This window comes from Haliotis cracherodii, unplaced genomic scaffold (genome assembly GCF_022045235.1).
Source record: "Haliotis cracherodii isolate W230 unplaced genomic scaffold, xgHalCrac1.p SCAF_15, whole genome shotgun sequence".
In the NCBI taxonomy this organism is placed as follows: Eukaryota; Metazoa; Mollusca; class Gastropoda; order Lepetellida; family Haliotidae; genus Haliotis; species Haliotis cracherodii.
The window spans coordinates 20,458,397-20,470,432 of record NW_027266270.1 but is presented as its reverse complement, the minus strand read 5'-3'; the positions used below and the strand labels follow the sequence as shown (position 1 = coordinate 20,470,432).

Below are 12,036 nucleotides of genomic sequence, written 5' to 3'. Positions count from 1 at the left end.
TATTTTGGTTTGCCCATCATAACTTTTACAGAAGTGGGTATGGAAGTAACACTTAACGGGTAATGATCTTTTTAGGCTGATTAATTTATGATGAATATTAGTTGAAAACAATACGACTGCATTGAGATGTTCATTATGACATTCATCCAGTCACTGTTGGTAATTTAATGAAGAATATATTTTACTTTCATATGTTGGTTATATTCATCTTCCCAGTAATGATGTGCCAATCAAGTCATTAGTCATTTAGAAAAAAAGAATCTCTCGGTAACAAGGCTTTATGTGCAGGTGTATTTTGTGTTAGACATGTACAAGGTAACTAAAAGGTTGGCTTTGTTTTGGCTCCGGAAACTATTTTTCAATAAACTGAACAATCTGTTAAATCGCCTGCCATGGTATTTTGTCTATGAAATAAGATTGTAAGTCAATTGTACATCTTAAAACATGTGACAATGTTACTACAGTAAACTACGGTTATAACGAACTCAAAGGGACTACTTATTTTAGTTCGTTATAACCGTAGTTCGTTATAAGCATATATACAGCATAGCTACAGCAAAGAGTCAGGACTAAAAAAGTTAGTTCGTTATATCCGTCAGTGCGTTATAAACGTGTTTGTTATAACCGTAGTTTACTGTATATACACAGACATGTTTATGTTATATGACACAGAATGATTTCTTAAGCTCAAAAACCAAAACTTTTCCATAGGCTTTATGAGAAAAAGTAACATTACGCTTAGATATTGGATGGCATTCATTCTTAGAATAAAGAATTGAAAAGAGAAGGTGTTATTAATAGGTTTTTGTAAAAGAGAAGAAATGGGGCATAGCGTGAACATCTCATATGTCAATATGTCAATACAGGTCGGTGTCTGTCACACACACATGTTTGCAGTTGTATTAATAATGCCAGTGGTAATCACATTGATTTATCGCTGTATTATGACATCTCTATGCGTTGCGCTGTTCAGGGTCATGAACTCAAGGCGGTTTAGTAACAGAAAGGATGAGTCCAGGTGATAGCCAAGCAGTTCTGATGGGGCTGCAGAATCATTCTATGTAGCTGTTTCTTGATGAAATTTTAAATGGTATTATTGAATTCAAATTTAAATAAACAATATAGTAATGGTAAATATATGTATTTGTGTACTTTTAAGAAGCCCAAGCCGAACATATAGATCATTATCCAGAAATAAATTTTGTTAACATTATATAAAGTAATCATCTTGGGTGAGTGTGAGTTAAAATTTACCATCACATTGACATTATTTCAGCCATATAGCGACTGTAATCATCTAGAGCAGTCTCATTTTTTTCCCCAAATAGAAATTTCTTTTTTTAAAATTTTCATTTCACCTTTAATCCATTTAATTATACTTATGGTAATGGAAGTTATAAGAAGCATCTTTAAGCAAAGTTAATAACATTTAAGAACGATATAATGTTTTAGTCTGTTTTCAGTCGTACAAATGGGTATCTTCCCATACCCATTTGTACGACTGAAAACAGACCAATAAAACATCGTTTTTAATCTGAAAAACCCATATATATATTGCTGAAAATGTATCCTTGAATTACCGAAAGTTTTGTGCATTCGATCCCAGAAGAGGGGCAGTTTGGTCATCACGCAACTCGTCAGGGAAGCTCTTGTTATTGGCAGACCAGGTGTGTGAGAAGCGCTGACCAGCATAGTGCACAGCCTCCTCTGAGAGAGGAGGGTTTGAGTCAGGGGAAGGGTAGTCAGAACTGCTGGGGTCATTCTGCGGCCGATAGAGTTGGTCTCGGTCAGACCTCTGCTGCATCCTCAGACAGTTGGGAAGGCATGTTGTACTGCTCTCTTCTGTCCTCGAGTCAACGGAGTAGGAACGCTGACTCTGGGCTGATTTAGACCGACGGATCCTCTTGGCGGCTTGGATCCGGTCGTGACGTTGGGATTCAATTGCATCGATGTCCTTTGACTGAAGGAGAATAGAAAATATATATTTGATATTTAATACCACGTGTTGAACTGGGTTGGGTGGGATTATTGTGTTGTGTCAGGTGCCTGGGTGTTTGTGGACGGTTTGAATTTGTGTTTGCGAAGTTTTCTCCTTTTATTGAGAAAAAGAGTGGGTTGGATGCAACACTGCTTTGAATCTGGAAAAAAATAAATGCTATTCTTTCTGGTAAAATTTCCTGAAATATAGGTTGACAGGAAGGAAAATAATTTATAAAAATAATTCTGACTTTATAAGTGTTTTTTCAAGTCAGAAAAGTTGCAAATTGTTGGGTTAGTCAAATAGTCAGAAAGAAATTGTATTTTGTTTTATGCTAAAACTTGACAACATGCTATGAAAAAAATCCTAAGGAGATGACGTTTCACTTGAATACCTGTGTGGAGAGAAACTATAATATACCCACATGGCATATGCTGTTACAGAATGAAATTTGTAATATATTAAAAAAAGTATTCATTGGTTATAATTAGGCAGGATAGTCAAGGATTCCTTGTCATAGCCCTAATGTTGAAAGTTGCCGATTTTTGGGTCCGGCGCCAGGATTGAAATACCGTAGAAGACCCTCTTGATTTTGAGCAATGTATATTCATCCAATATATTCATTTGGTCTTACGAGATGTGAACTGTATTTGTCAGTTTCGGTGATTTTATGTCATTGGGGAATTTAGTGATTACAATGCAACTGGCATGAACCAATTCGATAACAATATTATCTGCTGGTCGTAAGAGATGACCAAATAAATTGGGTGGTCAGGCTCAATGACTTGGTTTATAGCATGTTATTTTAACCCAACAGCATGGATCATTGCTCGTGTTATCGATACCAGGTTACCTGGAGCAGACATGATACTTTACAGGCAGACGTCATACAGCTAGAATATTGCTGAGTGCAGTGTTAGACAACCATTAAACAAAATCAAATCACACTAATATGTAGCAGCAGGGTTAGAAACTAACAGTTTTTGTCCACTAGTCCTTATAATGATAACATATAGCAAAACCCTTAAAATGGGCCAATTTTTACTAGTCCTTAGGATGCCTTTTGTATTGAGCAGTTTGGTAAGGACTACAGGACTAGTGCCAATTTCTATCGCTGCTTACAGTCTGATTGCCAAGTAGAAATATACAACAGCATATTCCAAAATATTCAAGATTCTACAAGACTTGAGGATGCCTTTGCATTAATAGACATGCTCGAATACAGGAAAATCCAATCAAATCGTTTGAGGTTTATGATTAAAAACACACCAAACAATTTGTGTAATTATCGGTCAATAGGAAGGTGTTATTCACTATGAAACTGTTGATAACCCAGGAATGTATTCTTAAATATGAAAAAGAAAATCCTACCGAGATTGACAGAAGGTGAACTTGTTAGACATCGGGATGTGTATGATTTGGAACTGCCATACCTAGGTCTCCCTGCTGACACACTCGACCGGAACCACTCCCTTTGATTACAGAGACACAATTACCTCATTATACCACTGAACATCATTATAGTTGGACTTCCACTCCCCTTTTTAACACTTTTGTATGTGGAGCATGTCAACGTTATCAAGCGATGATCTGTAGTCTCTGATGCCACATGGCGCTAGGTGTTGTCGACAGTGTTACACAAGTGTTAAAACGAGGTAGGTTTATGAGTGGGATGATTGGAAGCTAGGTGGGTAGATAAGGTATCAAACATATCTAAGTGAGGGGTGTTTAATTGCATGTATCTGGGTTCAATTGGTAAAACGGAGAGGCTATCCCTCAGAGCAGCATGAGGGACTTGCCCCCGTGTGTGTTAAAGACCTACCTTCTACAAGGCTGGTGTTGCACTACTGCATAGACATGAAGGGTAGTGTTTACAATGTTAATAAAATCACTAACAATCTCCAAGCTTTTAACACGTTTAATACCTTTCTGCAAAGAATGTTAATTACTATGAATTTGGGGGATCACGATTTATGAGTGCGAGGCAGATTTTCGGAGGTTTTGGATCAAGTTTCAAGAAATAATTCTATCAGTAAAAGAAAGAATGTTAACATTTTAATTCATCACCTTTCTTCTTGAACACCTGTTGATATTTGTTGTAAGATTAAGTATGAACAGACATTCATAGGCAGTTTATCTTGGAATCATGTTTTTCAGTGAATTCAGGAATAAAGAGAAATTACATTAAGATCACTCAGCTTTTTAATATTGGTGTTGAAGAGCATGAGATACGTTTATTGTGAAATGTTTAGCTGTTGGATATAAGTTCAAGTGGTAGATAACTCCATGTATAAATTGTTTGATAGGCATTACTTAGAAGTTGACGGATGACAAGATAGACACAATTTTATGGATAACAACTTCTTTAAAACTGTGAAAAGCAACATTTCGGTATAGATCCTTATACCGTTGCTTGCTTGCTTTACCGAAACGTTGCTTTTCACAGTATTAAAGAAGTTGTTATCCATGAAATTGTGTCTATCTTGTCCTTCATGTATGTACAAAAAAAACAATATTTCAGTCAGAATTTTGAAGGATACAATATCGAGATGTAAGTTAGGGCTGCAAAGATGAAAGATAGGAAATTATAATTTGATAAGAGTATCAATACCATCATAGAAAGAAGTGCAACTAGAGAAAAAATTATCATTTGTTTAACAGTGGTTTGGGAACTGATTTTATTAGAAATAGAAGTTATCATGCAGTTTCCAACAATATAAATTTGTCCCACATAGCTGATTATCAATACATCACCTTTTGATACCATAGTTGTCACAGCTTCATTTCCAGGTGAATCGTAGCATTGTGACATAACAAGAAGCCATTCTTTTAAGCTATAAATTTTATCTGTATGATGACAGCTGATATATTCTACTCAAAAGACTTTAAGGACCATCTAATTCTTTTATACCCGTGAAGATCTGAGACGGAATTGGTCTTCAGCAACCCATCCTTCTGTAATGGCGACTGCGCTTGTCGTAAGAGGCGACTGCGCTTGTCGTAAGAGGCTACTAAAGGGATCTGGCTTGCTGACTTGGTTAATGGACGCCATCGCATCCCAATGCCCGATCGATCGATGCTCATGATGTTAATCACTGGATTGTCTGGTATAGACTCAATTATTTACAGACCGCCGTCATATAGAAGAGATATTGCTGAGTGCGGCGTTAAACAATAAACAAACAAACAAACAAATTCTTACATGTTACTATAGTTTATTTGCCATGCCATTACAGATTAACTATAGTAACATGAAGGATTGGGTAGTATTTGTTAGAATCTAGCAGACTGTTCGTATTTATGTATTTGGAAATCTGCATATATGGTCATACTGAGTGTATTCGGCCCGCTCCACACCCACATGAATCAGATGCTAGTTGATGCTGATGAAAGTTCTAAAATGTTAAGGTAGCAACTGTCAAGCCCTTGTACTTACATAAAAGTTACGGAAGTAAGCAATATTAATGTCATATAACTTTGATCACATGAGAAGTGCATACATACATGCATAGGCAGAGGGTTTTAGGAGACAGGTTTATGACCTATGATTATCACATCAATTACTTTTTCTTCAAAATCTTTATGGCTTGAAAGAAGATTATTATTGAGCCTTTATCACCCATGTGGGAGATACGGAGAGCGATGGTATCTGATACCTGCACCATGCGTGCACATGACGCACCATCTGTTGAAGCATGCAGGTGGGGGGGAGGGGGGATGCACATCACCTTGTAACCTACATCGGTTTCGGGTAACGGAATTGTTGGACCAAAAAATGACAAAATGTATACCTCACTTGCGGAGACAGAGCCAGAGCGATAGTGCATGCCGAAAATGAGCACAGAAAAGATATCTGCCATACACGTTAAGCCATTGTCTCGATACACCCTATTCACCGGAAGCAGAACCCTTGCTTCTGTGGCACTGTAGGGGAGACAATAACCAACCGTGCACTAAGTTACTGATAGTCCATTGCTAAATTTACCCGGTGAGATTGGAAGGGATGCGACAAATACCTCCGAGCTGGAGGCAACTGTCTTGGCAGCAGCCACAGGGAAGTCTTGCACACGTAACTCGTACCACATGTTCCTGTACCAGTTAGGGAAGGTACTTGGTAACAGTTGCCAGGAAAGTAGCACTCCTGTCATCATTCGCAGGACTCGCTCACCACGTCTTTTGACTCAACTGTTTCTGTTAGTCCTAAATAATGCCGTTCAGGCAACCCATCCTTTATAAGATTTGGTTGTGAAGGAAAACAAACTCTTTCATGCTACTTAAAAAAAATATGGTATGGTATGTTTGTCTTTTCTTGTGACTAATAAACGGATGCAATAGAAGTATGGTGGCAGGTAAAATGGTATTTGAAACAAAACTTGTGTTGGTCATTGTGGTAATGATTCTGAGACTTAATAATAAGAGATTTCGGCTTCAGTGACAGCATCATTAGACCCTTTAAAACTTATTGAACAAGGGTAGACTAAGTGAGGACTATTTTAGGTGTTCATCAACTTTAAGAGAATGTTAAGAATATGAATAAACATGATAAATGACTTATGCAACATTGACTGCATTGCTTAAATAAATCATATTGTAATGATTGACTATTATTGATGATTGATCAGTTACCCCAAATCAATAGTTATTGATTATAAATGTCAATAATCATCTGGAGATGAAAAGTGAATTTGATATTTCATGTTGTTGTTTTTTTCAAATATTCGAGGATTCATTTAATCTGTGCTTACTGCACGTAAATGCGCATCATATACAAGTAAAACATTTTCACTCAAGGAATAAGATGTTTAGTTTTATCCAGATTTTGAATCTGTGCCACTATTTGTGGAACCCACTATGATATGACAAGTGATTCAGGAGTGGCAGAATCTTATTTGAAGACATATTTTACTCTCATACTTACTTGTACATTTTGAGCCCACCATCAACCTGTTTGAGGTATGCTGGGAGTGAGACTGACTTTGCCAAAGTATACACTGCATCAAACTCAGGTGATAAATCCTGGGCATATGGGAAGGAGATACGTGCTACGATGATGTTTGTATGATTATAAACTCAACTGTTGCTTGTACAACATTTTTTCACACATCGTGTTCCTGCATTAGCCGTGATCAGAGCGGATGGATCCCAAGACATTTATAGCCCTCTGTGTGGCACTTGATTCCGTTATTCCTGAGACTGAATATTTACATTTCATTTCAGGATCCTAAAGACACCCCACCGCCCACACGTGTTGAAACCAGAGACGAGCGAAAGGAAAGAAAGGTTTGTGAACATTTAATTTTTTATAAACTGATTGTTTTGAGACAGATTTACTTGCATGGTAGTTTTGATGTTAATAAGGTAAGAACAGATTAATGCTCGGCTCACCACAGCAGGGATCAGGGAGAAATTCAGGAAACATATGCCTTGAAGTTAATGAATATTAAGCCTAATATGCATTGATCACCAACGTAATGTGAAAGTACTGGTAACAATTGGGACTGTTTCATGGTCTCGTGGACATGTATTTCCCAAGTTAGCTGGTACCAGTGTAACAATAGTGAGTGAGTTGGGTTTAACGCTGCTTTTAACAGTGTTCCAGTTATATCGCGGCATGTCAGCTTAATGTTGGAGGAAAGCCCGAAGTGATGCAGGTCTCAGACGTTAAGCACTTCGGTGCAACCCACGAGCTCGGGTATGGTGCTGACAAACCTAGAAACATCATTGGGATGAACTGGGATTCGAACCCACAATCATAGGTTTCTGGCATGCCCAAGGGACGTAACTCTGCACAGCGAATCGCGGCGCCTTAGACGACTGGGCCACCTTGGATTTTTTATGGAGGCTAGATATTTTTTAAGCTGCAGCTGAAAAACCAGATATTTTTTAATTAAAACTGAGCCTTAATATTATTTTTCATTGAAGGGGCTTTGCAAAAGAATTTGGGGGCACTATTTTAGATAGTTTGTTGTTTAGAGTTTCCATAAGTTTGACATTTTGAGCATTGACTGCAGCAAGAATGAGTTAGACCATGAATATTGCAAGTTGCCCTTGAATTAAAGATGTGAAACTTTCAAGAATCTCAATTTGTTAACTAGCTTTACCTTTCTATTGAGAGCTTCCTCCATGGCAGTTGATTTGATGCTGTGTAACCCAGTACTCCTGAGAGAGTTGTAAGCTGCCACTGGGTGCACTTCTTACTTAACTCACTCTCATTGTACTAGTAGCTCAAACTAATCCCGTTTTACAGCATAATAGTTTTTGTGGTTATCCTAATATTTGTCTGACTGCCCATCAAGTACAAACGTGTTTGGAAATAGTAGAATATTAAAAGTGTTTATCTGAAGACATGCACTTTAAAAAAATTGTTAATATATTCCCTGTCATTGCACATATTAATAATGGTTGAATGAGTATCAAAAATAGCTCACAGGCTGTCAACATTTTGTTAAACACCCCAAGAATGAATAAAATCTTTCCTCAAATTTGAAATTGATTAAGCTTAAAGTGTTCATTATTTTCTCCTTTAAGGTCATGGGAAAGTGCAGCTCTAAAGAACACTTTGCCTTTCTGAAAACATGTTTTGTCCTTTGAGCTACAGGTTATTAAGACTGAGCTAAATATAGCTTTATAACTTTTGACAACTTGGCCCATTTAGCAGGCCATTGAAGTAGAGTGTTGGTGGCGCATAACACTCTGTAGACTCACAAGTCAATACAAAGCTCGAGCTGCCATGGTGGGGTATAAAATTGATATGGTTATTCAGTTTGTCTATTGGGTATTAGTAGGGCTAATGTCTTCTATACCAGGGCACTGTGGCTGCCATGGTTGAGGGGTTATTGAACCAAATGTCATCTTGTTCCAGGTGGTAAGATTAGAGGAAATATTGATAGTTTGTGTTAGATTACGATAAGGGGTTTAGAGCTTAACTGAGCCTAAGCTGTTAGCGTTGGAAATGGTCCAAAGTAATTTATTGATTGTTATTCCAACCAAATTTATTCTGTGCCTTCCCTGGCTTATGATGGTTAAGCTTATGCATGCACTAATGCACATAGAATGCAATCATAGACGGTCTAAGTTTTAACTGTTCTATACCTGACCAACCTTAGTCTCAGTGCTGTCTCGGACAATCTTTTTGACAAGTTTATCAACTATAACTCCCAAAATGTGAAACCCAAATGATTTATGTTTATTTTAAGAACTAAGAAGTCCATTGTCTAATATTTTGTTGGTACTGGTTTATCGTAAATAAACATGTTTCTTTCTTAACATGTGCAGGTTTGTTCAGATAGAAACAGTCCAGCATAATTGTAACTGTTAAATGAAAGCAGTTGTCACATTGGTATGTTGTTATAAGGTTATTGTCTTAGTGGTATATTATTGCCTGGGAATGACATGGGCAACCATTACTGTCTCGAAACTATTGTTGCCTTGGCAGGATATAATCAGAAAAACACTATTGCTGCTTTTGATGTTATTAAATGGGAAACTATTGTTGCCTTGGTAGGATGTCAATAAATGGGAAACTATTGTTGCCTTGGTAGAATGTTATCAAATGGGAAACTGTTGTTGCCTTGTTAGGATATCAAATGGGGAACTGTTGTTGCCTTGTTAAAGGATGTCATCAAATGGAAAACTTTTTGCATTGGCAGGATGGTTGATTTGATGGATGTATCGTCAGCTAACAGCAAAGTATGGTTTGTTGGAACAGTGTACAATAATTATTAAATAGCTAATGATTCTATTTAGTTTCTTTATCAAATTGAAACACATCAATAAGATGGTCTTCCAGATATGTTTTGTTGTTCCTTTTTCAAATTAATGTAAAAATAATGTTTGCCATTTCAGCGCAAGGAGCGGGCTGAACAGCATGCCTACAAGTTGGAACAGGACCTGGCCCTTTGTAAGTAAAGCTAGTGAAGGCAGTTGGTGTTAAGATCATGTTTGATGTGTGAAAAGGCTTAATTTCATCACCCCAAAAGTGGTTCATCAGGTTTACCATTTTGCATGATCAAAATGAGAGAAGAAAAATCCACTGCAGTAGAGTTTCCCTCTATCAAAGAGGGGGGGTCGGGTAGCCTAGTGGTTAAAGCGGTCGCTCGTCACGCCGAAGACCCGGGTTCTATTCCCGATGTGGGTACAATGTGTGAAGCCCATTTGTGGTGCCCCATCCCCCCGTAATATTGGTGGAATATTGCTAAAAGCAGCATAAAACTATACTCACTCACTCAATCACAGGTACAGGAAGTGGTAAAAGATGTACAGGGTAAGCCATTTGGGGTCCATTTTGGAATTAAGACATAAAAATTGAAGATAATCGCGGTGTGCAAACACTGGAACTCTTTGGTGAAACATGCATAGGGTGGGGGACCACAAATTTAACATTCAGTGACATCATCCACTGAAAATGCCATAACAAGTTACAGATAAAAAACACATGCAGCGTCAGAAATTGGCACTTGTCCTGTAGTCCTTACCAAACTGGCCAATAGTATACTAAGGACTAGTAGAAATTTTAAAGGTTTGGCTATTTGTTATCATTATAAGGACAGTGGACAAAAACTGTTTGTTTCTAACCCTGACATGCAATTTATCGTGGGACATATCATAAATACATGAATCATAATTCCAATAAGTTGCAAGATAATAGTCAGTCCCATCATTACACTGCAAAAGGAAGCCTGAACCTTGTCCAACTTATCTTGTTGAAATGCTGAGAAGGATAGCGTAGGAGGAGTTTGTAACTTACTGAAAGTTACCACAGATGACATGACAGTAAACTAAATAACATATTTGAAGAAGAACAGATGTGGCTTTTGTGTTCTGTTCCCTGGTAAGTACACTTCAACAAGGAAAGGGGGCGGTCGGGTAACCTAGTGGTTAAAGCGTCTGCTCGTCACGCCGAAGACCCGGGTTCGATTCCCGACATGGGTTCAATGTGTGAAGCCCATTTCTGGTGTCCCCCCGCCATGATATTGCTGAAATATTGTTAAAGGGGCGTAAAACCAAATTACTCACTCACTCACTTACTCAACAAGGAAGGCTGAGGATGTTGTATTGAGTCAAGTTGCCCAAAAGACGGGCATCGCAGGCAGGCACTAGGTCACGTATGTTGTGAGGAGCAAAATTAATCAGCATTGGTGACTACTTCATCAATTATTCAGACTTCACGAGCAAAATCGGGCAAATTTTCTTCAGGAAGTTACATGAACTGGTTTTGCTATGGGAAAGAGGTGACCTTGGTGTGACCTTGTTTTTTCACCGAGTGTTTATAGCCTCTACTAGAGGATTGGCTTCTGAACCTTGTGTCCATAAATGCAACTTAAATGATTAATTTGTGGTAGTAACTTTCTCGACCGAATGATTGTGGAGGCATGGAGGAAAAGTTTATGGGCTGCATACGAAATGATTTTCATGAAATCGACAGTAACTGGAACGGATAGACTGATAAAATAACATCTTAATTGTAGGCCCAGAATCTCTTGATGCTATAGTATTGCAGTAAATTGATTAAACTCGGTGGCAGATTTTATTGGTATGCTGTAAATATCATTTGGGTAGAGGTGTCTGTTTGATTATAACCCGCCCGTGTGTCAGACGAGTGTGGTGATCCAATCACTAGGGGCTGTGTTGTGGGCAGGAAGGAGGAGGCTGCTAATTGGCTGATGTAAATACATTATTGTATCAATCTGGTTTGGGCCACAGAGCTGTCCACGGTAGGAGTCGCATTTGGTGGCAACGGTGGCGGTATCGATTAACGTGTAATCAATGTGTTAGTCTCAAGGCAGGCCCAAGAGGAGTGGTCAGTGCCGATAGCTGTATTCAAATACTCCAGTTGTTGGTCATGTTGAGATGGAATGTCAAGTATCTGGTCCTGCTGTCAAGATGTCATGATAGGAACCTCCTCATCAGGAGGGTTACCAGAGGGTGATATGAGGGGAGGTGATGCTTTCCGTATCATGATACCAGGTCACTATTAGGGGTCTGATACACAGCGTATCATGGTGCCTTGCACAATGTCACATGGAGTGGATGGTATATGTTGCAATACACTCAGTGAT

The 12,036-nt window shown here is 38.3% G+C and overlaps 2 protein-coding genes across 3 annotated transcripts in view; one reads left to right on the top strand and one right to left on the bottom strand.

The window, feature by feature from the left end:
- Positions 1–12,036, top strand: part of LOC139462364 (U1 small nuclear ribonucleoprotein 70 kDa-like) — a 117,387-nt gene that overhangs the window by 2,550 nt on the left and 102,801 nt on the right. Inside the window, exons 2-3 of the mRNA XM_071244042.1 lie at positions 7,196–7,258; positions 9,824–9,878. Coding sequence (XP_071100143.1) covers positions 7,196–7,258; positions 9,824–9,878 — 118 coding nt within the window. The remainder of the gene's footprint in view (positions 1–7,195; positions 7,259–9,823; positions 9,879–12,036) is intronic.
- LOC139462363 (potassium voltage-gated channel subfamily A member 1-like) overlaps positions 1–12,036 on the bottom strand; it is a 169,947-nt gene that overhangs the window by 85,225 nt on the left and 72,686 nt on the right. For both annotated transcript variants that reach the window (XM_071244040.1, XM_071244041.1), the window contains exon 2: positions 1,581–1,960. In XM_071244040.1, coding sequence (XP_071100141.1) covers positions 1,581–1,960 — 380 coding nt within the window. The remainder of the gene's footprint in view (positions 1–1,580; positions 1,961–12,036) is intronic.